The 25693-nt window shown below is 38.7% G+C and overlaps 1 protein-coding gene across 1 annotated transcript in view; it reads right to left on the minus strand.

Moving 5' to 3' along the window:
• Window positions 1–18778, minus strand: part of gry (trafficking protein particle complex subunit 11 gry) — a 91678-nt gene extending 72900 nt beyond the window's left edge. Inside the window, exons 1-11 of the mRNA XM_073984867.1 lie at window positions 18265–18778; window positions 17797–18200; window positions 16667–16850; window positions 16369–16599; window positions 16156–16295; window positions 15917–16089; window positions 15715–15848; window positions 2063–2270; window positions 1801–1991; window positions 1327–1731; window positions 929–1080 (exon numbers count right to left, since the gene is read on the minus strand). Of these exons, the coding sequence (XP_073840968.1) occupies window positions 929–1080; window positions 1327–1731; window positions 1801–1991; window positions 2063–2270; window positions 15715–15848; window positions 15917–16089; window positions 16156–16295; window positions 16369–16599; window positions 16667–16850; window positions 17797–18200; window positions 18265–18407 (2365 nt within the window). The 5' untranslated portion in view covers window positions 18408–18778. The remainder of the gene's footprint in view (window positions 1–928; window positions 1081–1326; window positions 1732–1800; window positions 1992–2062; window positions 2271–15714; window positions 15849–15916; window positions 16090–16155; window positions 16296–16368; window positions 16600–16666; window positions 16851–17796; window positions 18201–18264) is intronic.
• Between the last annotated feature and the right edge of the window lie 6915 nt (window positions 18779–25693).

A 25693-nucleotide genomic window follows, 5' to 3' on the forward strand; every position in this document is an offset into this window, starting at 1 on the left:
AATACATGTATTTTCTTGTGTTGCAATTTAAATTGCTTTCTTGAATTACACCAAGGTAAGGACTATATACACTTTTGGTATCTTGACTGTGTATTTAGTGTTTTATTTTTGTTGCATTTACCGCCAACAACATTTCTCAAGGATCTAAGTTATGTACGTCTTTAATTTAGAACTAATAAGAGAGATTCCTCGTTCTTTTAGAGGAAATCCGTACAAGTGACCTGAAAATAACATTGAAGATGTTACGATTGAAGACTATAGTAATGTTGATTGCGACTCTTTAACTCATGGAAAAAAGACAATAGATTTTGTCAAATCAATATCATGGACCAAATATTAAAAGCAAAATTGGATGCTAAAATAATAGAGGATGATCAATCGGACATAGATCGAAAGGTTACTAAATTGTCACCTGCAGTTTGGAATAATAAATACTCGAAACAATGTCCTGGATGATAAAAATGAGTAAAATCAAAAACATTAAAATCGCTTCTTATTTAACAGACAAAAACCAAATTTTGTTTATTTACGCTTCGTTTTTCACATAGGCCATATAAGACCTCATTTTTCAGTACACCTTTATAGCAAAGTTTTTTTATTAAAAATAGGTCGATATCTAAATTTTATGACATTTATTTCTAACAAAATAACATATTCGTCTTTAAGAATGCGCAACGCCCGTAAGCTCATTTTAGTAAATACTCTTTTTGGAGCACCACATATCAATTACTATGCGAAACATTAAACCTATTTTCGCCAAAAATTATAATGGTGTCTCCAAGGACTCAAGTAGTTGGTATAAATATTTAAAATCTATCGCATAGATTTAAAATTATTTTTGATGTTTTGTTATAATACTTAAGATATACAAACATATGTAAGTATGTATGTATATGTATATTAATAAAATTAATAAGATGACACTTACCTTTATTTTTCAAATGGTTCGGTACACTAATACTCAAAGCAATGCCTGTTACAAAAACATTGTAGGGATTGCTAATCGTTATTGTTGCCATGTAATATTCATTTACTAGCATTGTCTCACTGCCCAGATTGCATTGCGTGACTAAATGGAATCTGTAAAAAAACGTGGATGAAAAAATATAAAGAAAATTATTATAATGTAGACCGTTCATTAAACATGCCAATAGCAAAAATTAAAATTATATCAACAGTAAATAAAAAAGTTACTCAATGACAAATAACTGTATTGACGGTGTGTTGACTATAACACACATACAACAAACACTTCCTCGAAATTAAGTAATTTAAATTTATGTATGAATAAAATCATTCAAAACAAAATGCGAAATGATGACCTACGTTGGAGTAATATAACAAATTGGATTGACAATAATGTTGTCATCCAAATCACGATTACGATTGTGGTAACGGAAGGCATTGTTCAGATAGGGCGCACTTTTATACAGCAGCATAGATAGTTTGTCGGTGCCAACGAGGACTTCTATGCGAACAACACGCAATTGAGTATTTTCCAAAAATTGTTGAGCCTCGGTTGTAAATGAGAAACTATGATAGAATGTGGGTTCTAATTTGAGATTTTGTTCATAGGGCTGTTGAACATTATTAGCGGGGTCATTGAGTTTTCTTAAAGCCAAAATATCATTGTATTTAGAAAAGTGTGTTGGCTGCAATTTATAGTTATTGCTGCCATCTGTTATTATCACTTGCAGATTTCGTATTTTTATGGGTACATCAGTTTGTAGCCTAAGAATAAAAAGAAAAAAAACTTAATTATAATGATTTTAAAAAGGTGATAAAAATTTCTCTTCTTACCTTAATATAATATTTAATTTTATGACATCGTCATTCTTTAGTTCCAATTTTTCAAATGTCGTACACATCTCCATAAGATCGGTCAGTTTATCCAAATCGATTTGCAGTGGACTTTTCACATTCTTCAATGCTTCCTCCCAACGTGCTCGTACCTCAGGAGCATTTTGATTTTGGGGTATTGGCGGTTCACCCTTTTTTAAACATGTGAAAGATTTAGATTAATCCATGTAACTGTGGCGATCTAGTGCTACACTCCACATACCTGTAAAAGTTTCCATAAATTTTCCAAAACCATTACTCGTTCATTGGGTGTGTATTGAATTTTAAACGATAAAGCTTCTAAACTACACGAAATGAAATCGCCAATAGACGCCGACAGTAGGGCACATTTCATCGTTTTAAGTAAAACATCCGAAAATAGAGAACACCATTTATCTTGTCGATAGTCAGGTAACATTAAGGAATATAATCTGTAGATAAAAAGGGGAAGAAAATTAAATTAATGCATAATTGCGATTACCAAATGTAATATTGCACTAACAACTATGGATTTTAAAGGTATTATGTGAATACGTGTGATAAGAAGGTGAGGATATTTTTGGAGAAAATGGCTTATGACCACGAAAACTATCGAATGGAGTTATTTAATATAAAATTTTTACAGTCTAATATTTCATCCAAATTTTCGAAGATGGACTATGTATGAGCCGCTCAGTACACACATCGATTAACTCAATATTGGTCATCGCCATCTGGTGCCTCCTAACATTCCCATGGCAGCGGATTCTATGTTCTACGAATTTTAAAGTTTCGTGCCTGGACTGAAGAAACTCTCGGATCATGCTTGTGTTTTGTCACAACCACTTCCACCACAGGTCAGTTATGGGTGCGAAACAACTGATGCATAGATTTGGTGCACATCAAGGGCTATTCCAGGAAAGACTTCCACAATACCACAATAATGCGTCCTCAATCTCACCGTCATCATCGTCGTAGGACTATGAGACTGCCCCACAGTCTACAATACTACATGTTCTTGAGGGTCATTCCAGAGAGGCGTCAATGGAAATGGCCTATGCGGCAGCGTATGTGAGATTGTTTATTTCATCATCCGAAGGTGCGATCCGACCTAGCTAATCAATACCTGCAGTCTGCACAGTTTTTATGGATGCAATGTTTTTTTAAGGATATAACCGACTGGTACTAGGGGATTTCAATGCTAATCACGAGCTTTGGCACTCCGTCCTAGGTAATGACCCTAGGGGCAAGGCGCACTGTGGTTCAGAAATCGATTTTCCTGGCCAAAATCCCCATTTTTTGTTGTCACCGATTGTTAATTTCTATACGGAATTCGATAGTAAACATATTGAAACTAAGGAAAACAAAACATTATATCAAACAAGTAAAAAAGTATCAGTCGGCTTTCCCGACAGAGATATACCCTCAGCCTGAGTGGAGTGAAACACCTTTTTTCCAAAAAAAACGTATGTATTTATTTGGATATCCAAAATTTTGAGCGTAGGAACCGACAAAGCTCAAAACTTCGCCTACGAAGAACATCATATTGCTGTACATAATAGGAAAACCTTCGGTAAAAATTTCCAAAGGATCCTCGAACAGACCCTTAACCACACAAAAATGTTGAACAATTGTGTTGGTGGTACCCCAAGGACTTTTGTGGGAGAGGTACCGGAAGGAGAGGACCTATAAGCACCACGTTCGAATTTCATCCACTATTCGAAGAAATATTACGATATCCAAAGTGTGGACGAACGCAGTATTCGGACCGAGCTCTCCAGCCACTACATATGGTGGTATAGGGGTTTTTACACGTTTCGGACTGTTTTTTCGAGAAGTATGGACTTGTCCATGAAAAAAACTTTTACTGTAGTAATGGAGGCAGCGAATGCATGTTGCTTCAAAAAAAAGCAAATTGATTCAAGAGCAGGTCTTAAAGTGAATTTATCCGAAATTTTGTGTGGGAGGTACCCGAAGGAGTCGACAAATAAAGTCTATATTCGAACCTGATCTATATCTGGTAGATATATTAGGATTTGCAAAGTACGGTCCAAATCGGTCACTCCCTTCAAGAGTAATCGTGCGCAAAATTTTTCGGACCATTTAAAATTTTGTGTGGGAGGTGCCTGAAGGAGTGGACCGTTCGAGAATTATCATAGGGGTTTCTTGCACCTTTAAGGCTATTTTCTCAGGAAGTATGGACTTGCCCCTGATGAGACTTGTACCGTCGTAAAGTGAGCTCCTAAACTGAACTGTTCCGAAATTTTGTGTGGGAGGTACCCCAAGGAGTATACCGATCGAGTCAATATTGGAACCTCATTTATGTATGGTAGAAGTTTCTCGATGTGCACGGTATGGACTGAATCGGTTGCTCCCTTCAAGAGCTATAGTGCGGCCAAATGTTTCGAACATTTTCCTTTTTTTTGGGGGGAGGTACCCGAAGGAGTGGACCGATATAACCCATCTACGAACTTAAACTAAACCAGACAGACATACGGACGGACCATTGCTAAATCCAACTCCAAATTGTCTGAAACGGATTTCGGCCAAACATACTTGGGGTCTAAAACCATTATTTCGATGAGGCACATTTTGCCCGTATGAAAGTGTAAGTGTAAGTGTAAGTCGAAAAATGTTTCCCAATTTTGGAAAATACGTAATTTTTGCCAATTTCTGGAGATAGAAACAGATATTGTGTTCATTGTTTTTTGTTAGGTAGGTAGGACTGATACCTTTAACAGTCGTTTTAATAAATTACCGTACCGTTTACACGAAGTGAGCTATTTTATTTTTCCTCAGGTACTAAATTTTAGTGAGATTCCAAGTTTAGTGAAATAGACCTTTTAGGGAACAGCTTGGAACAAAGTTCCGTTTTCACAGAATGATGCCCGAGACCGACCTCTTTCACACCATATAGTTTTGTACAAGTCAGGTTCCGTTCTTTTAACACTTTTTCAAATTTTTTTGAAATGTGTGTTTTTCCATACCGTTTCCCATAGCTTTTTCACACAAATGTACATTTTTTAAACATATTAGTTTTTATTAGAGTTATAAGAGTTTTATGAAAACCAAAGGAGCGTTTTTTTAATTCTGGAAAACAATTTTATTTTTTTTTTTTGATTCTTGGGTTTGGACCAAAATATGAAAAAACCCAAATTTTTTACTTTAACTTTGAATTCCTCTGCAACTGCTAAACCGAATTTGGTTGTTTTTTATGTGTCGGAAAGCTGAAAGTGTTATCTGTCGAACAAAAAATAGAATTATGCAAATACCGTCCAAAAGTTACTGAGTTTTGACCAGGAAAAAACAATTCTGAAACACTGTGCGGCGTTGGTTGAGCAGATTGATAGCTACGAGGATAAGAGGAGATTACCCCTGCTCGACAGACATCACCATTTTGGCACTCGGTCAGAAAATGACGTGTCCTGGCAACCCGTAATTTGCCTTAGCTCAGACCATCTTCCGATTATCGTCTCTGTAAACAGAACACCCGTCTTCATAACCTCTGAATCATTGGAAAACTGATTGGCAAGGATTCAGAGAAGTTACCAAGCACAGCTTCAGAGAGCTGCCCATTCCCTCAGATCCACGGGAAGCTGATAGGATTTTCCGGGATATGCTTACAAACCCTGAAGACCCAAAGTTAGGGAACTTACCTTTCAAGCCAACGGACTAGTAGTCGAACAAAAGCACCCAGAGTAATAGGGCGAAGAGGAGTGTGATACGACGTAAAAGAGCCCACCCAGCCGAGGAGGTAATACCACAATTTAGGATGAGCGATGTTGCAGACGTCATCCGAGAAGCGAAATTATTCAAAGTGTTGGATCCACACATGGTAATGCATAAGCAACAGGTTGAACCCGGAGTTGAGTATTTAACAAGTGTACTCAATCTATCGTTAGCCACCCATATTGTACCAGAAGCCTGGACAGTTGGTAGGGTGGGCCCGTAACTGAAGCCAGACAAGGATGCCAGCAGAGGCGAAACGTACAGACCGATTTCCCTCTTGTCGCCAGTAGCGAAGATTCCAGAGGTACTATTGCTCCCCATGATGAGAAGCAATTTCCTGTTGTCCAAAATCGGCAAGGATTCCGGAAAATTCACAACAGCACTACATCACATATCCACACATATCAGTCGGGGACTTAGCCAGAACAGTAGTGGGATTCTCTAACTCATTTCTTGAGTTACCGACAAAAATCGGTAAAATTAAAATGCTTATAAATTCGGTACTTAACGATATTTTTCGGTAAGTTAGCGACCAAAAGAAAGTAGGCGTAAATTCCCAGCAAAATTAAATTGAAGTGATTCCATGTGAAATCATGATTTCACTGGTTCTTTTGCATGAGTGCGAAAGGAGTCGTGAAAGATCCCATCTTTTTCATCGAATTTTCATGAGTGCAATTGAAGTCGTGAAAGGTCCGATCTTTTTCATCGAATTTTCATGAGTGCAATCGAAGTCATGAAAGATCCGATCTTTTTCATCGAATTTTCATGAGTGCAATTGAAGTCGTGAAAGATCCGATCTTTGTCATAATATTATCATGAGTTCAAATAAATTGATAAGTAACCGCACAATAAATTATCAAATACTCATATACCCGAATAATTGTGTACTTGCAAAAGTAATTGTTAAAATGAAAATAAAAGTCAGATGAAAGTGGTCATAGTGGCAAAATTTATATATTTTAATTAAAAATACAATGTAAATTGATATAAAACAAAAGAAAAATATATTTTGTGTTTGGAAACCTGTTTCGTTTTGTGGATATTAAAAAGAAGCATGAAAAAGACCCGGTCTATAAACCACGAGCTTCCCCAGCCGACCAACACCGATATAGTAAAACATATCGAGCTGCAATTATTGGGTTGGTTGGGCCATGTTAACAGGATGGATAAAGATGCCACCGGCATATGAATACGAGCCATTTGAAGTTATGCGACCCGAGGGAACAAAACTCCAATGGAAAGATCACGATATCACAAGCATGGCATGCAAAGTGAGAGAAGCAAAGTAGGAGATCGGTAAAATAAGTATAAAAGAGACCATAACGTGGTAACTATTACAGGATAAGCTTTTTCTTTTGAAATAAAATAACAGAATTCAAATTTATACTAGATTTCCCAAACGATGAGCTTGGTTCAGAGATTGACACATAATTTATCGAATATTGGAAAAACGGAACCCCCAAGTTGAAAGAAGTATCTTGCAGCCATCGGAAGAGATAAATATCAAATTGCAGATTAATATAATATATAATTTTAAAATTACATACAAAATAAAGAAAAATAACATCTGGCGATACAAATCATTTGCGCATTGTATTCTTATTAATTCAACAAATTGCATAATTGTGTTGCGAATTTTATTTCTGATTGGCAAAAATCCGGATCCAAAGCATTGGTGCAAGAAGTCATGACGATGAACTGGTGCAAGATGCTATGACAATGAACTGGTGCAAGATGCCGTGACAATGAACTGGTGCAAAATGCCATGACAATGAACTGGTGCAAAATGTCATGACAATGAACTGGTGCAAAATGCCATGACAATGAACTGGTGCAAGATGCCGTGACAGTGAACTGGTGCAAGATATCGTGACAATGAACAGGTGAAATCAGGTGTCACTCCCTTGTAAATTTCATCGGTGATTCACCTAAATTTGCACCTATGACAAGTCACTTGCACCTATGATTCAACTCATGATCTGTCATCGAACATTTTGCTGGGTTTCTACCGATAGCAACAGTGTTGTCAACTTTTATTTGAACTTTCCATTCATAATTTTGCGTTTTAATTTTATCGACATTTGTCGGTAACTCAAAAAATGAGTTAGAGCCACAGTTATAGTGGCTCCTGATCTATGGAAGGCCTTCGATACAGTCAGTCATTTCAAACTGTTTGAGGATATGGAGAAGACTAATCAATTATATGTGTGGGCGTCATTCGTTTGTGGTATTCAGAAATAAAATGTCGAAGACCCGTAGAGTAAAACAGGGAGTTCCCCAAGTTGGGGTGATATCTCCGAACTGTTTAACCTCTACATTTCTGAAATTCCACACCCTCCAGACAGCATGGAGATCGTAATGTATGGGCATGATTTTATGAAGTTGGCGCCATAGGTTCTATGCTGACTTATTGCAGTTCTATAATCTGAGGAATATGAAAATATCCGCCGCTAAAACAACAAACACACTGTTCACCACCTGTACGGTTGAAATGAGGCTCACCCTGAACATATTAGTTGATGGTGTCCTGATCACGACCACTAACTACCCCAAGATATTTGGCACGATAGCATATTTAAGTCGTCCGCGCAAGCCACATTTATTTGCGACAAGATCAGAAGTAGGAAGAAGGTTCTCAAGTCGCTAGAAAGAAGCCTTGTTGACCACATACAGCACCCAATCCCACGGCTGCGGGTTCTTGGTACCGGAACTACACAACATCATTGTTCTGGCCAGCGGTTGCCACCTCAGTGTACATACGTTTATATCCCGGAATGCCTGCTCCGAATCCTTTTGGTCCGTGCCGGGACGGAGGAAAACAGAGGACCAATATATTTGTGCTCGGTTTGTCACATCCGCATCTTCAACCACATCCAGCCTTCGGTGAGATGCAATAGATATCAGGAGTGGGTGCATCTAAGGGGTTGCTCTGAACTTGTCCACGTGAGGGACTACGGCAGGGACTATGTTGCTGCATGCTGTTGAATACAGTCCCCAGTGAGTCGTCATCGGATTACGAAACTTCCTCGCAGTCCGATTTTGGTACTCCCCCGCACGACAACAACCGCACATGCAGCCTTTAGCACCAGCCGTTGTTGTCCCAATCCCGGTAAATGCATCATTTTTGCAATTTAATTGCAATGGACTCCGAGGTAAGATCGAGGAAATATTAGATCTCATGATTCGGAGGAATATCAAGGTCGCTGCGGTGCAAGAAACCAAGCTCAACAACAACTGTAGCTGACAACGTTGCGGTGGTTACAACGTGCTATGTAAGGATCGCACCAGAAGTAGAGGTGGGTGGTTAGCTTTCCTATTGCACCAATCTGTCCAATATAGACCTATATCGCTTGAGCCTGTCTCTAATGACCCGTACATGGAATGTATGGGGGTAGCAGTCAGGTGTGGAATTGCCGAGATAGAGTTGCTGAACGTATACATCCCGCCGAGAAATAGCTGTATCTCGGATTACGTGTCTTACATTAGCCCGCTTTTGGAAGGTCATAATCGTCTGGTCCTGGGGGACTTTAATGCGCATCATGAGATGTGGCATTCGGCCCTCGGAAACGACCAGAGAGGTACAGCGCTGGCTGAGCAGATTGACAGCTCTACGTTTTGCTCGGTCAATGAGGACGCCCCTACATGAATTAGATGAGAGTGTCACAGTTCGCCAGACATTACCATCGTGTCACCTGGTCTAACAAATGAAGTCACCTGGCAACCCGTCATTTCTCTTTCTCACCTCTGAACGACACACTTTCGTCAATCATGGGAAAGCTGATAGGCCGAATTTCAAAGAGTTCACCAATCACCGCTTCAGAGATCTGCCCAATCCTTCTGATGTTTGGGTAGCGGAATGGACGTTCCGAGACATCATCACTGCTGCAGCCGCTCGCCATCTCCCTGCTGGTCGAATACCCGAAGTAAGACCAAACTTCCCAGCAGAGGCGACGGCATTAGCAAATGAGCGTGATGAGCTTCACCGACCCCAATGACCCCAGAGTCAGGGAGCTGACACTGGAAGTTAACAGGCTGGTCGGCGAGCATAAACGGAACAAGTGGTTAAATCATCTGAAGAGTTGCAACATTGGAGCCGGTATAGGTGAATTGTGGGCAACGGTTAAGTCACTCTCGAACCCTGTAAGAAGGGATAATAGGACCTCAGTCACGTTTGGCGACGTTACGTTGACTGACCCGAAGAGGTGCGCAAGTTATTTCAATCGACAGTTTGTCGAGCACCCCGAGAGTGACAGGGCGAAGAGAAGAGTATTACGTCGCATCAGATCTCTTCCTGCCGAGGAGGAACCACCACAGTTTACAATGGATGATGTTGCCAATGCCATCTGGAACGCTAAATCATCCAAAACGTTGGGCCCTGATGGAATTTCTATGGTAATGCTGAAGCAGGTGGATGAGCCGGGAGTGGAGTATCTCACTAAAGTTCTCAACTTGTCGCTATCCATCCTCATTGTTCCCGAAGTCTGGAAAATGGGCAGGGTGGTCCACTACGGAAGCCCGACAAGGATGCCATCAAAAGTGAATCGTACAAGCCGATTTCCCTTTTGTCGCCCGTAGCAAAGACCCTTGAGGCCTTAGTCCTCCCCAGTATTAGAAATAGCTATCAAGTTGCCGATCATCAGCATGGATTCCATAAGCAGCACAGCACGACAACTGCGCTGCACGCCATTACCACACATATTTGTCAAGGACTCAACCAGAGACGGCCGTGCGATAGAACAGTGATGGTGCCGCTTGACTTATCAAAAGCCTTTGATACAGTCAGGCACTCTATGCTGTTTGAGGACATTGAGCAGACAACCCTCCGGCCAAGCTTGAAACGTTGGATAGTCAATTATATGTGTGGACGCCAGTCGTAAGTGGAATTCAGGAACAAGAAGTCCAAACCCCGTAGAGTGAAACAGGGAGTTCCACAAGGTGGGGTGATATCTCCGGAACTGTTTAACCTCTACCTCTCCTGTATTCCGCCCCCTCGAGACGGCATCGAGATCGTAACGTATGCGGATGATTGCACGATCCTGGCTTCGGGTACCTATCCTGATAACATCTGTGCGAGACTGAACAACTATTTAACCGAACTTACCATCTTTTTCCATTCGAGGAATAGGCAGATTTCCCCCATAAAATCAACAGCCACTCCGTTCACCACATGGACAGCGCAGTTTGGAAGAGAATTGAATGACGTGGACGACGGTAGCAGAATTCCGACCACAAACTGCCCCAAAATTTTAGGGGTCACATTCGACACTACTTTCACGTCGTGCGCGCATGCCACAGCTATCTGCGACAAACTGAAAAGTAGGAACAAGGTCCTCAAGTCCCTAGCCGGCAGCACTTGGGGTGCAGATAAAGAAACCTTGTTGACCACATATAACGCGATAGGTCGGTCTGTGGTAAGCTATGCGGCGCAAGTCTCGTCCCCGAGATTATGTGATACGAACTGGAAAAAGATTCAAACTTGCCAGAATGCCGCCCAGAGAATAGGAACAGGGTGCCTCCTCAAATCTTCAGTGGACCATCTACACGAGGAGGCAAAGATTTTTCCAGTAAAGCAACACAATGAGATGCTTTCGTTGCAGTACCTGCTTGGACGTTACCGTGTGAGCCATCCCAATCACCATCTTGTGGGTAGGCCCGACACATTCAGGCAGATCAGAAAGAATATCCATTTTCTAGAGAGGGAGGTCCAACAATATAGGAGAGAACCCCTAGATCAACAGCCATAACAAGCAGGTTTAAATAGTATTCACACAGATGCAGTTGCTAAGGCCATAAGCAAATATAGTGTGAATAAAGTACTCGGAGTACATCCCCCATCTATCGCAACTGAGGAGCGTCAGCTGCCACGACAAACCAGAGTAGTTTTGGCTCAACTACGCTAGGGATATTGCAGTCGCCTAAATTCTTATTGGGCGGAAGTCGGCCGCGCCGTGCAAGACATCTGCCCAGTATGTGGCATGGGCCCGCACGACACAAAACACCTTTTCAACTGCCCAGCCAAACCTACTCATCTAACTCCAGTGGATCTGTGGTTACATCCCATCGAAGCAGCCACTTTCCTGGAACTGTAGATAGACCCAGAGCCAGATTGAACAGAAGAACGAACATACAAACATAATAACAAACACTGTTACAACAACAACATACAACACTATGGAATGGTCTGTGGTATAATAGTAAGACCTGAACAGATTGTTAGGGTTCTACTGTAAACAATCAGAAACTAGGCATCATTGTTATTATACATACACACACACACACTTGCTACCCTCATGCTACACTCTTTCTCACTCAGTCAGTCTCTTTCAGTCATTCAGACAACACAGTCATTGTATTACACCACAAGTATTAACACGCACATCAACTATTGTAACGTATTTCAGTTTCCAGAATTAAACAGAATAAATCTTGCTTAAGTTTGTTAATTTATCAATAAGTCTTTTATTTACAACATAAAAGCACAACTAAATCTTTTACTCAAACGTAAGAGTACAACAACTGGCGACGAGGACGGTGAATAAAGAAATAAATTCTTTAATTTCAATTCATCTACGCAAAAATCAACTGCACATAAAATGTCAAGCGAGAACATTGTGAAATTACTAGCTGAACAGCAAGCGGCTATGAATCTTCAAACGCAGTTACTGCAACAATTAACAAATCTACTTCAAGCACAGAGTACTGGAAACACCAAAGATGCTACGAGTCCCAGCACTTCAAAAGCAGCATTGATGGAATCTCTTTCACATTCCATGACAGACTTCGTTTATGAACCGGAAAGCGGATTAATTTTTCAAGCGTGGTACAATCGCTACCAACATGTCTTCGAAAAAGAAGCCCAATCTCTGGACGATCATGACAAAGTTGCGTTACTCTGGAGAAAGATGTCAAACAGTGTTCACGAAAGATTCAGGAACTACGTTCTTCCAAAGAATCCAACAGAAATGAGTCTCAAAGACACCCTGGCGAAACTTAACAAACTATTTGGTAAGGTAGAAACTCAAGTGTCTCAACGCTACAAGTGTTTGCAAATGAAAAAACTTGAAGGAGAAGACTATAAGGAATACGCCGGTAGAGTCAACTTACAGTGCGAACTCTTCAAGCTAAATGAAATGCAAGTGGATCAATTCAAGTGTCTAATCTATGTCTTAGGTTTACAATCAAGCAAAGACAACGACATTCGCTTACGTTTACTCAAATTGCTAGACGAAGCAAAGGACTCCACAACTCTAGACACGCTTGTAGATGAAACTCAACGACTCATGGATTTGAAAACAGACAATACATTGATCGAGCATCAATCGCAATCAATATGCGCAGTCAAGAAATTCGCCAAGAACAACAACAAGCATTCCCATAAAATTCCTAAAACGCCCTGCTGGTTATGCGGAGACATGCATTACTCAAAATACTGTCCATTTAAAAATCATAAATGTTCAAAGTGTCAGCAGACAGGTCACAAGGATAACTTTTGCAAAAGCGCAAAACGAGGCAAGTCCACTACAGACAAAACTGCAGTCAAGTCGGACAAAACAAAATACAACGCCAACGCTGTATTCTCTTCAAAGCAACTCCAATTTCAACAATTGCGAAAATATACCACCGTGGAAATAAACAAGAAACAAGTCAAATTACAAATCGACACAGCATCCGATATTTCAATCATATCACGATCAACATGGGAATACATAGGTAAGCCTCACGTACACAAAACAAATGATACTGCAACAGACGTTAATTCCAACAGCATCAGCCTAATCGGAAAGTGTCAATGCAACATAACGGTATCAGACAAAACGCTAACTCTACAATGTTACGTCACGGAAATCGATAACTTAAACATAATGGGTATCGACTGGATACAAAGTTTTAACCTTTGGGACAAACCAATTTCAGCTTGGTGTCGCCAAATATCAAACGATGAATACATATCAAACCTGAGAAGCAAGTTCAAACCTGTTTTCGACAACAGCAGTCTTGGCCTTTGTACAAAAACCAAAGTGCATATTAAACTTCTTCCAGACGCAAAAGAAACATTCATTGCAAAACGCCCAGTACCATATGCCGTGAGAACAGAAATAGAAACAGAGCTAGATAGACTTGAAAAAGCAAATATCAACACTGCCAGTTAGCTTCAAAATGATACAGGATGCAACCAAAAAGGATTCAACATTACAAACAGTTTCAAACTACGTATACAACGGCTGGCCAGAAAACAAAAACAGCATAGATTCTTCAATTCTTCCATATTTCAACAGGCAAGATTCAATATCAATAACAGATGATTGTCTTATGTTCAATACGCGCATAATAGTACCCGAATGCTACAGAAAACAAATTCTCAAACAACTGCATCGCGGACACATAGGAACAGAAAGAAGCAAATCTATCGCACGCAGCTACGTATATTGGCCAAACATATACAAGGACATAGAGACTTACGTCAAGAAATGCAACAATTGCCAACTCGCAGCAAAAAGTCCCATCAAAACCAACCTTTGTCCTTGGCCCACAACAACACGCGTTCTCGAACGTGTTCACATAGATTACGCAGGTCCTGTAAAAAGCATTTACTACCTCGTAATAGTGGATTCATATTCCAAATATCCCGTCATATATGAAACTTCATCAACCACGACCGCAGCAACATTAAGGTTACTAACAACTTATTGTTCACAGTTTGGAAATCCTGAACAAATCGTATCCGACAATGGAACACAATTTTCCTCAGCGGATTTTGAAAATTGGTGTTCTAAACGAGGAATCAAACACACACGAACAGTTCGATATCACCCAAGTTCCAATGGTCAAGCAGAAAGATTCGTCGATACTCTCAAACGATCTTTAAAAAAATCAGAGGGAAAGGAGACGGCATCTAATGCACTACAAACATTCTTAGAAGTGTATCGTTCAACACCGAACAAAAACTCACCTAATGAACTCTCTCCAGCGGAATCATTCCTAGGTCGAAAAATGAGAACAGTTTTCGATTTAATAACAAAGCCTCCACCAGCGAGCAGAGAGAGAAACATTCAAATGGAGAAACAATACAACCGGAAACATGGTACAAAACAACGAAATTTCATCACTGGAGATCTTGTCTACGCTAAACACTTCAAAGGTAATAAAAGCTACTGGGTTCCAGGTGAAATTATCAACAAAGTGGGAAATGTTACCTACAACACTCTCATTCAAGTGGATAAGAGACAAATTCTTGTGAGATCTCACGCAGATCAACTCCGAGCAAGAGAAACCGATCAAAATGTACCTGCAGAGCAAAATGATAATCTTCCTCTTCAAATCCTACTAGAAGACTTCAACATTAGTCCACCAATGGAAGAAGATTTCACAACTCCACCATCATCACCGGTTATGCACCCACAACGCATCACTTCTCGAAGAAACCCTGTACAGCCAGTATCCCGGACCCCCGAGAAGTCTCAAAAAGGGAGATGTTAGGGTTCTACTGTAAACAATCAGAAACTAGGCATCATTGTTATTATACATACACACACACACACTTGCTACCCTCATGCTACACTCTTTCTCACTCAGTCAGTCTCTTTCAGTCATTCAGACAACACAGTCATTGTATTACACCACAAGTATTAACACGCACATCAACTATTGTAACGTATTTCAGTTTCCAGAATTAAACAGAATAAATCTTGCTTAAGTTTGTTAATTTATCAATAAGTCTTTTATTTACAACATAAAAGCACAACTAAATCTTTTACTCAAACGTAAGAGTACAACACAGATTAACGCTGATTTTTGAATGAGGAATTCTTAACTATATATAGAACGTGATTACGAAGAATTAGGTCTGAATGTCATCTAAGGGCTGAGCTATGGGTACCCAAATTATTATGAATACAGACGAACAAACAAAAAATAGTTAAAAATACAGGGACTAATGGCCTGTTTCATTAAGACGAATCGAATACAAATTCGTTCGAACTACTACCAAACCTATGTTTTTTCAAAAATATTTGAATTGTTTTTATTTTCAATCAATCAAACATTTCCGACAACAGGAGTTTAGTAGTAATTCGAACGAATTTGAATTCGAATCGTCTTAGAGAAACAGGCCATAAAACTGGGTTACATTCGTAAAATATGTACATTTATATACAATATTCAACTTACGTCAAAGCTTTTCCATGATCACCACTTTTAAAGTACTCATCTGCCATATCAATGGCCAATTTTTTGCGAAATCTCAAACATTTGTAAATTTTAAACTGAGCCATTGCCAAGCCCAGCAAATTAATTATGGAACTCTAAAAAGGAAAACAAGACAAAGAATTACTAAAACAATTTTTAGATATTATTTGGTCTAGCAATATACCGAATGGTTGAAGAGTTTTTCATTTTCCCTTATCATTGAATTGATTTGTTGTTCCGTTAGGGGTTCTCCAGATTTTAATGATCTTATACCGAAATATTCGGTATATAAAGACGTTACATTATTACTGCTTTGACCATTAAAGTTAGATGAAGGATCTGTAGGTGTTGATGCACCTAGAAAAAACAATTGTATATATAAGGAAGGATATAAGTAAATAATGTCAATGTGGAATACTCTACCTGAGCTTTGAAGAAAGGCTTCCTTTCGTTTTTGAGTATATTCGGCAGCTTTATGAAAATAAATACCCGGGTGTTGTGTTTGCAAAGCTGGTAGACCATTTTTAATAGCCTCACAAAACAGTTCGGCAAACATGAAATGTCTGAAAATATGAAACACAAAAGTTTTTCTCTAAGTAATTAGAAAAATCAAGACAAATTTTGTTGGAAACTTACTGTGTACTTAACCATGCATAGTGTTCAAATATTAAATCCTTATAACCAACACGATTTTTATATTTATCAATGTGACTGATAAAATGATTTATTGAATCTCGTGGCACCTTTAATTTAAACATTAAACGACATATTTTATAGTTTAAGAAACCTGCAACAGTTTTTATTTCCAAATTATTTCCATCATTGATGCGAATCTCATCAAGCGTGGTGTACGATTGTGTATAGTGCCTGTTGATTGATTGGGTGGGAAAGGTGGATTAAATACTGTAATTAAATTCTGGACGGGGAAACTTACTTTAATGCTGTACTGAAATCTTGACGCATTTCCGCCACAAACCCCAATTTAAATTGATGTCTTATTTTCAAAGTTGTATGAGCTGCTGTCAATTGATCTCTATGAGTTCGTATACGTTTTGACATTAGTGTATAGTATGACTGAGCCATGTCCACAAAGGCAGATTCCAAACGCAAGACATAACCTGAAAGTGAAAAATAAAATATATAAGAGAATCTTTTGTTAGTATTTCTTTGAGTAAGGAAATTAATTGTGAGAAACGATAGGTCCACGAGAGCCCAACCAAAGTTAGTCCAAAAACACTATTTCCATCCATTTTTTTGAAATACGCGAGATTTTTGTCTCAACCAACCCTTTAAGCATACCATGGAGACATTACAGATGGCATTGGCAACATCATCAGTGGTGGTACCTCCTCGGTCTTAGCCGTGTAGCCCTCGGGATGCTACGACTCGTTTAATATGATGTCGCTAAAGTCCTATATTTTTTCTTCGATCAAGATTAATCTAATCGTTGGTCGTATGTTACTTCTTCTATTCCAGTGTTGCAACACTGTAGATGACCTGTTTCGCTTATGCTCACCGGCCAATTTATGATATCCAGGGTCAGTTCCTCTGGTCTGAGGTCATTAGGGCTGGTTCGACGTCGAGATCTATTGTAAGTCCTGCTGTGTCTGGTGGGAAATATGGAATCACTTCGGCTATTCGAGCAGCAGTTATGTATTTAACGAGTGGCTGCAGCAGCGATATGGTCCAGAAATCAGTGGTGGGAAATATGGAATCACTTCGGCTATTCGAGCAGCAGCTCTAAGAAGGGTTAAACTCTCTGAAATTTGTTTGATTAGTTAGTTTTGTAACGATTGACGGACGGTCAGACTAGGTGTCGCGATGAAAATAATGAAAACTAAAACGTTCGAGTGGAACTCTTAAACTGAACCAGTTACCCTTAAGTTGAATATTCTAGTTGCAATCATGGAGGTGGGTCCTGGAGTATTCCCTCGGTCCTAATTAAAAACCTGTGGAAAATTTCGTACAATCCCCCTAACAAAGAATTCAAACATTTCTTTCTTTTCTTGGTTATCTATAAACACAAAAACAAGAGTTACTCTCCTCTTCTTTACCCTTACTTACCCATTAAATGTTCCGAATGGGGCAAAATAAATAACATTTTGCTATTAATACCACATGCCGAAGTTAAACTGGCAGCTCTTTCGGATGCCAACATATCTTCGCCCGGTGGCAAAGGTGGTGATTTTTGTAAAAGCACCAAACATATGCGGGTATTACGTTCCTGTAAGGCATTCTTTAGGGTTTGTAAAGCGGCAACACATTGCAATTGTTTTTCTGTCCATTGGCTATCGTTCCATTCAATGTCTTGGAACAGAACAACTACTGACGGAAGCACATGTAAATGTTTAAGCATCCAATTGCGTTTTAGGATACCCTTTGGATGATACCATTCATAGGAATTTCGTTTTGGTTTGGCCACAGGAAATTCATAGTTATTTGGCAGCAATTTAAATTGAACCGAAGCCCTGCAAGAAAAATGTAACTGGATAAAGGCGAGAGGCAACAGGACAAACGTCTACATGACATTACCTTTCAGCTTTGCGATTACTACTAAAGGCATCCCATATGGTTTTGTGCACGGCATTGCGATTCACATCTAGACCGCACAATCCAATTAGAGGCTGTGGTGGCACCAACAACTCCGAAGGTAAAGATGTTGAATCAACATTCATATTAACATATAGAACTAGCGATTTTCTCCAACGGATAAGTGTAGTTCTAGGTATTTGATGTGCTGCTTGATAATGATTGGTGGACAAACAAATTTTACAAAACTCCTCCAAAGTGCGGAAGGAGCTACAACAACAACAAAATTATGACAACGAAAAGAAACTTGACACAGCCCTTAATTTGCTGCAATTGAATCTAATCTGATAGTTTTTAACATCTATTCGTGGCTGTGTACTCTAAAACAACAATATTTTGCAAGAATCTTAATTTTGATTAGGAAAAAATCTGTTTTCGTCAAAAAAACAATCAAATAATTTTTTTCCGATTTTTTGCACTAATATGACGGGATCTAACAGCTGACAGATGAGACCCTAAAAAAGAAACATGATAAAACACCTGGAAAAAGAAACGACGAATATGTCAACAATCTGCTTCTTTGTTTTGTCTTATTCACACAGAAATGATAACAGCCAGCATTTCAGCTGTTACATCAGTGTTGTCTACTCTTCGTATATTTATTAGTCTTAGGCATGGTACAATAATACAGGTAGCATTATCATGCCAGCTGATGGTAACATGATGTGTCAATTGCATTGAATTGATGTCAAATTTTGACATCTTATGTTGCCAACAATTGCCGATGCGGCTACCTGTGTATTTGTACCATGGTCTTAGGGCCATTATTATTGATCTGTTCCTTTACTTTTGAAAATGGTAAAAACGGCAAAAGTAGTAAAAGTTGCACACTGCTTCCATATGAATTGTATTGTGTCTGAAGTAAAGGAACGCTTTTCGAGTAAAAAGTGGTAAAACTTGAAGATTCTTGAACGTAAAGGAACAGAGCTTATATGTATCATTTAACTATTTGATGGATTTGAAGACGAAAAATAAACCAATTTGGAGGCATTAAAAATACAATTTTTACATTGAAAGTAATGCCAAGAAGCTCCTGCTTGAAATTCAATCATCACTTTTAGCTTTAAGTTAAACGGAACACTATAAATCTGTTCGGTAAATCCAAACTATAGCAAAAGAAGGCTTATAATAATGGGGGTTAGGCCCATACCTATATACGTCCGTATACCCAGGGCGTGTGTGGTGGAAAAAGTAGAACACATGTATTCTTATGAGAACAACCGAAAAACGTCGAGCGTATGCTTTTTGTAAGTTGAAATATTTAACATTGACAGAACGTTATTAGCTCTGTTCCAGAACTAAAAAGTTTTTACAATTTTTACCACCGTACACAAAATTTATATGAAAATCGTTTACGACTTTTACGACTTTTACCACTTTTAAAGTACGGGAACAGGCCAATTGTTTGTATGTGTGAGTGTTTTGTATTTTAAAAACAAAAGCCCAACAAAACATGAAATACAATTCGTTGTAAAGGAAAATTATTTGTTTTACGAATGAAAACATTTAAATAAGTTTTGGTCGCGGATTTTGTGTTTTAAATGTGATTTTGGACTCAACGTATTTGGGTAATACGGACGCTCAGAGAGCGTTATTGTGGTAGAAAGGTGAAATATTTGTGTACGTCCCGTCGTTAATTAGGTATAGCAGTAAAAGTCTAGTAACAGCCTGTTTTTGTAAAAAGTTTTTGCCCATTCGTTCGTCGATTTCATGAACGAAAACACAATTTGGTTTTCATAGCAATTGACGTTTGTATTCGTATGACAAACAAATGAAAGCTTTTCATTTTCGTAATTTTTTGGTTCTCGTAACAAAATCAGATAAACGAATACGTCAGAAATAAACGAATGGAAAAGACCCATCGTTTTGACCCGGTCCACACTAGCGTGAATGTCATTAAAGAATTTTAAATGAAATTAGGCGTTCTTAAATCGAATTTCCCGGTACAGCAATTTTATGATTTTACTCTACTATGGAAGTCGATCTAGTCCCGGGCCACACTACAGTAATTTCACTGAAATTTTGATATGAAATTATGCGTCTCTAGATCGACGTCCATAGTAGAGTAAAATCATAAAATTGCTGTAGTGGGGAATTCGATTTAAGAACGCCTAATTTCATGAAATTTTTTAATGAAATTCACGCTAGTGTGGACCGGGACCTAGAGACGCATAATTTCATGCAAATTTTTCAATGAAATCACTCTAGTGTGGACCGGGACTTTAAATGAAAACTGAATTATTTGAGTAATGACACAAAAGGCACGAAAACTGGTGGGGAATGTCATTTTACTTATTTTCACAGAAGCACAGAAGAAGAAGTACCGCCGATTCTTCATATATGTATGTTTTGTTTACATTTTTGTCTTCTTTGTTGTTTGTCATCTGTTTTCCTGGTTGCCATCAAGCAACACATATTACGTACAAATGCAGATGCAAAATTCACAAAATAAGCCTTCCGGAAACCCTGAAACATAAAAGCTTTTTCGAAATAGACGAAAGATTTAACCCTGCGTTTACACATGACAGGACAGTTGAGTTCATATAGTGATTGTCAAAAACCAAAACTTGCCTGGGTGACGTAGGCGTCCCGACAACTGCACAAACAGTTGTAAAATTATGAATGAAAATCATCGATTTCTTTTTGTTTTTCGTTCACATACCGTTAGGCAACAAATGTATTGCAAAAACCAAAATTGTAGAAAATTTCATAATAATTGTTCGTTTATGGCAACAAATTATGTAAAAACTATACGGTCTTTTGTGCAAGTCTCTTGCTATAGGTCTTTACAACAATATTCCGTCAAAATATGCAAAGGTTATTTGCGATTTATGACAAATACGGTCAAAAATAAGAATTAACCACAATTGGGTGGTGACAATAAAAGTATTGCAACGGGAAAATCAGTACCATAAAACTATAAAATGTTTGCGGTCATTATGCATTTTATGACAAATGTATGTATAGCTCTGTTCCTTTACGTGCAAGAATCTTCAAGTTCTACCACTTTTTACTCGAAAAGCGTTCCTTTACTTCTGACACCATACAATTCATATGAGATCAGTTCACAACTTTTGCTACTTTTGCCGGTTTTACCATTTTCAAAAGTAAAGGAACAGACCATATGTGTTAGTAAATCAGAGTTGTATTTGAAGACGAACTGTCTGGTGCATGGCACAATAATACAGGTACAGGCTGTAATACAGCTGGTTATCACATCAGTTGTCAAAATGCATTATTGTGAATAAAATCACATACAAAAAGTAAACAAGCAATTCACAGTAATACATTATTGTGACCAAATTTGACGTTTGGTATGGTTTGATGTAAAGGCCTGCGTAAATAAGCTGCCTTGCCCGATTGCCTTGCTTTCCTGCTTCATTTCTGACATAATAAAAATAAAAGAATAAAGAACGCCGAGCAAATTTCGAACTGGGTTGCCCTTTTCTTTTTTATTATTTTATCAGAAGCAAGCAAGGTAAGCAGGCAAGGCAGCTTATGTACTCACCCCTTAACACCTTCTTATTACACCATGGTCTGGTGTAACGCTTACCCTGCGTTTACACATGACAGGACAGTTCAGTTCATGTATTGATTGTCAAAAACCCAAAACTTGCCTTTGTGACGTAGGCGTCCCGACAACTGCAAAAACAGTTGTAAAATTATGAATGAAAATTATCGATTTATTTTTGTTTTCCGTTCCCATATTTTGTTTTTGATCATATGCTTTTATTTTCAACACATTTCAATTATCGTTTCACTTCTTTTTTACAAAAATGTCAAAAATTTGTTAACCCTACTGTCACTGAAAAAATGATGGGCAGCTGGGAGACAAACGACAAATGTATGTATGTGTTAGTAAATCAGAGTTGTATTTGGAGACAAACTGTCTTGTGTAAACGCCTAGTTAGTTAGATATAAACGAATGGTTCGTAAAATTATAGGGCAAAACCTATAACTCTGCGTGTTGAGTGTGCGTTAAAAAAAAAAAAAACAAAATACATGTATTTCAATTTGAAATACATGTACAGTTAGTCAACTTAATTATTGCAAAACCAAAATTATTACAAAATTTTATTGGTATAAAAAATATAATTTTTAATATTTATACCCTCAGCCTTTAGGCTAAGGAGGGTATATACCATGGCACAATTACCCAGGTAGTGGCATCGTAAAATTTTGAATATGTTATGTTAAAACTTTCTTTATGTTGTTGGGGAAATTACAACAAAAATAATTTGTTTATAAAGGGATTTGACTTTTTATATTCGATCAGCTGGTGTGATACCACTACCTGGTAGTTCTGCCATGGTATATACCATGGCACAATTACCCAGGTAGTGGCATCGTAAAATTTTGAATATGTTATGTCAAAACTTTCTTTATGTTGTTGGGGAAATTACAACAAAAATATTTTTTTTATAAGGGGATTTGACTTTTCATATTCGATCAGCTGGTGTGATACCACTACCTGGTAGTTTTCCATGGTATATACACTTTGATACGATGAAAATGTGCCTCATCGAAATAATGGTTTTAGACCCCAAGTATGTTTGGACGAAATGTGTTTCAGACTATTTGGAGTCGATCTAGCCATGTCCGTCCGCCTGTCTGTCCTGCTGGCTGGAGCGCACGATAACTCTCGAACGGATGAACCGATTCGGTTCAAATTTTGGCTTTCGTAATATTTTTCCCAAACTTAGTTTAAGTTCGAAGATGAGCTACATCGGTCTACTCCTTCCGGTACCTCTCCCACAAAAGTTCGAAAATGTTCGGAAAGTTTGTGCGCATGATAACTGGTGAAGGGAGTGACCGATTTGGTCCATACTTTGTATAGCGTATACTTTCTACCAGAGGAATATGAGGTTTTAATATGGTCTCAATAGGTCCACTCCTTCGGGTATCTCCCACATAAAATTTCGGAAAAGTTCAGTTTAGGGTCATCTCTCGAATCGTTTTGATTTTTTTTAGCAACTCGTATTCACTGCCCTCCATACGACGGTACAAGTTTCATCAGGGGCAAGTCCATACTTCCTGAGAAAATAGCATGAGAGTTAAAAAAACTCCTATGACACCGTGTGAGGTGGTTGGAGCGCAAGAGAACTCCCGAACGGATTTGCCGATTCGGTCCAAAATATGGCCTTAGTAATATTTTGTCCAAACATAGTTTAAGTTTGAAGATAAGCCATATCGGTCCACTTCTTCAGGTACCTCCCCCACAAAAGTTCAATAATTTTGGGAAAAATTGTTCATACGGTAACTCTTGAAGGGAGTGGCCGAATCCTAATATATCTACCAGATATAGATCAGGTTCAAATATGGACTATACTTGTCCACTCCATCCGGTACGTCCCACACAAAATTTCGGATAATGTCCAATTTACATTAGCAACTTTTTCGTCATATGGAGCTGTTTCGTCATTTATTTGCTAAAACAGGCAACATTTTGCGTCATTTACCATACAACAAGTAAAAAAGTATCAGTCGGCTTTGCCGACAGAGATATACCCTCAGCCTGAATATATTGAAACTTTTTTTCCCAAAAAACGTATGTATTTTGGGGGTTTTAAAAATTTTGGGCGTTTGAACCGACAAAAATGTTGATTATGATTAAAGATCAAACGTTTTGCGGAGGAGATACAAAAAGGAATGGATCGACATTGACCATTATGGAAGTGGATCTCCAACCACTACATATGGTGCCATAGGGGGTTTTTACACCCTTCGGGCTGTTTGCTCAAGAAGTATGGACTTGCCCCTGAAACAACTTTTACCATCGCAATTGAGGCAGCGAATGCAAGTTGCTTCAACAAAAATCAAAGTGATTCGAAAGCAGGTCTTAAAGTGAACATGTATCCGAAATTTTGTGTGGGAGGTACCGGATGGAGTGGACAAATATAGTCCATATTTGAACCTGACCTATATCTGGTAGATATATTAGGATGTGTAAAGTATGGTTCAATTCGGCCACTCTCTTCAAGAGTTATCGTACGCACAATTTTTCCGAACATTTTTGAACTTTTGTGGGGGAGGTACCTGAAGGAGTGGACCGATATGGCTTATCTTCGAACTTAAGCTATGTTTGGACAAAATATTACTAAGGCCAAACTTTGGACCGAATCGGCAGACCTGTTCGAGAGTTATTTTGCCCTCCAACCTCCTCACACGGTGTCATAGGGGTTTTTTGCAACTTTCAGGCTATTTTCTCAGGAAGTATGGACTTGCCCCTGATGAAACTTATACCGTCGTATGGAGGGCAGTGAATACAAGTAGCTAAAGCAAAAATCAAAGCGATTCGAGAGATGGTCCTAAACTGAACTTTTCCAAATTTTTGTGTGGGAGGTACCCGACGGAGTGGACCGATTGAGTCCATATTAAAACCTGATCTAAGTCTGGTACACGCTCCACGATGGGCAAAGTATGGACCAAATCGGTTACGTCCTTCAAGAGTTATCGTGCGCACAAATTTTCCGAACATTTCCGAACTTTTGTGGGGGAGGTACCGGAAGGAGTGGACCGATATAGCTCATCTTCGAACTTAAACTAAGTTTGGGCAAAATATTACAAAAGCCAAAATTTGAACCGAATCGGTTCATCCGTTCGAGAGTTATCGTGCGCTCCAGCCAGCCAGACAGACAGACAGACGGACGGACATTGCTCAATCGACTCCAAATTGTCTGAAACACATTTCGTCCAAACATACTTGGGGTCTAAAACCATTATTTCGATGAGGCACATTTTGCCCGTATGAAAGTGTATATACCCTTCATAGCCTAAAGGCTGAGGGTATAAAAATAAATGACGATAGCTGCGTCATTTATTCTAAACAACGCACGAAACTATTATAAACAGCCCAGTTTTTTTGTCATAAACTACCAAAAAATACAACTGTTTTATGATGTCTTTGTTTGTTTGTGTGTGTTGTAGAAAAACAAAAATACTCAAACGATGACAAAAATGAAAATAAATGTTTAAAAAACTTGCAAAAATTATGTTTTTTGTTTTTAGAATTAATTTAAGTTATTTGATACACATTTGTGTTGTGAAATTCCTATTTCTCTGAATAAACCCAGCAAACCAAATGTCGGATGTCCGACACGTCTGAACAATTTCGGAAGCAACGTCGTTCAGATTTCGTCCCGATTTCTAAACGAATTTTCAGAGCGGAAATAGTTCAGATTTTGTACCGATTTCGTTCAGATTTCGGAACGAATGTTGGGAAGAAATTTCCTTTCCGAATTTCCCAAGGATTTTCTTTAGATTTCGTTACGAAATCGGATCGAAATCGATACGATGTCTCTCCGACATTTCGTTCCGAAATTATGTCAACCACTTCATACAACTTTCGTTAAGATATCGTTACGATTTCGGA

Source organism: Musca autumnalis, unplaced genomic scaffold, assembly GCF_047663935.1.
Source record: "Musca autumnalis isolate F117 unplaced genomic scaffold, ASM4766393v1 scaffold_4, whole genome shotgun sequence".
NCBI lineage: Eukaryota > Metazoa > Arthropoda > Insecta > Diptera > Muscidae > Musca > Musca autumnalis.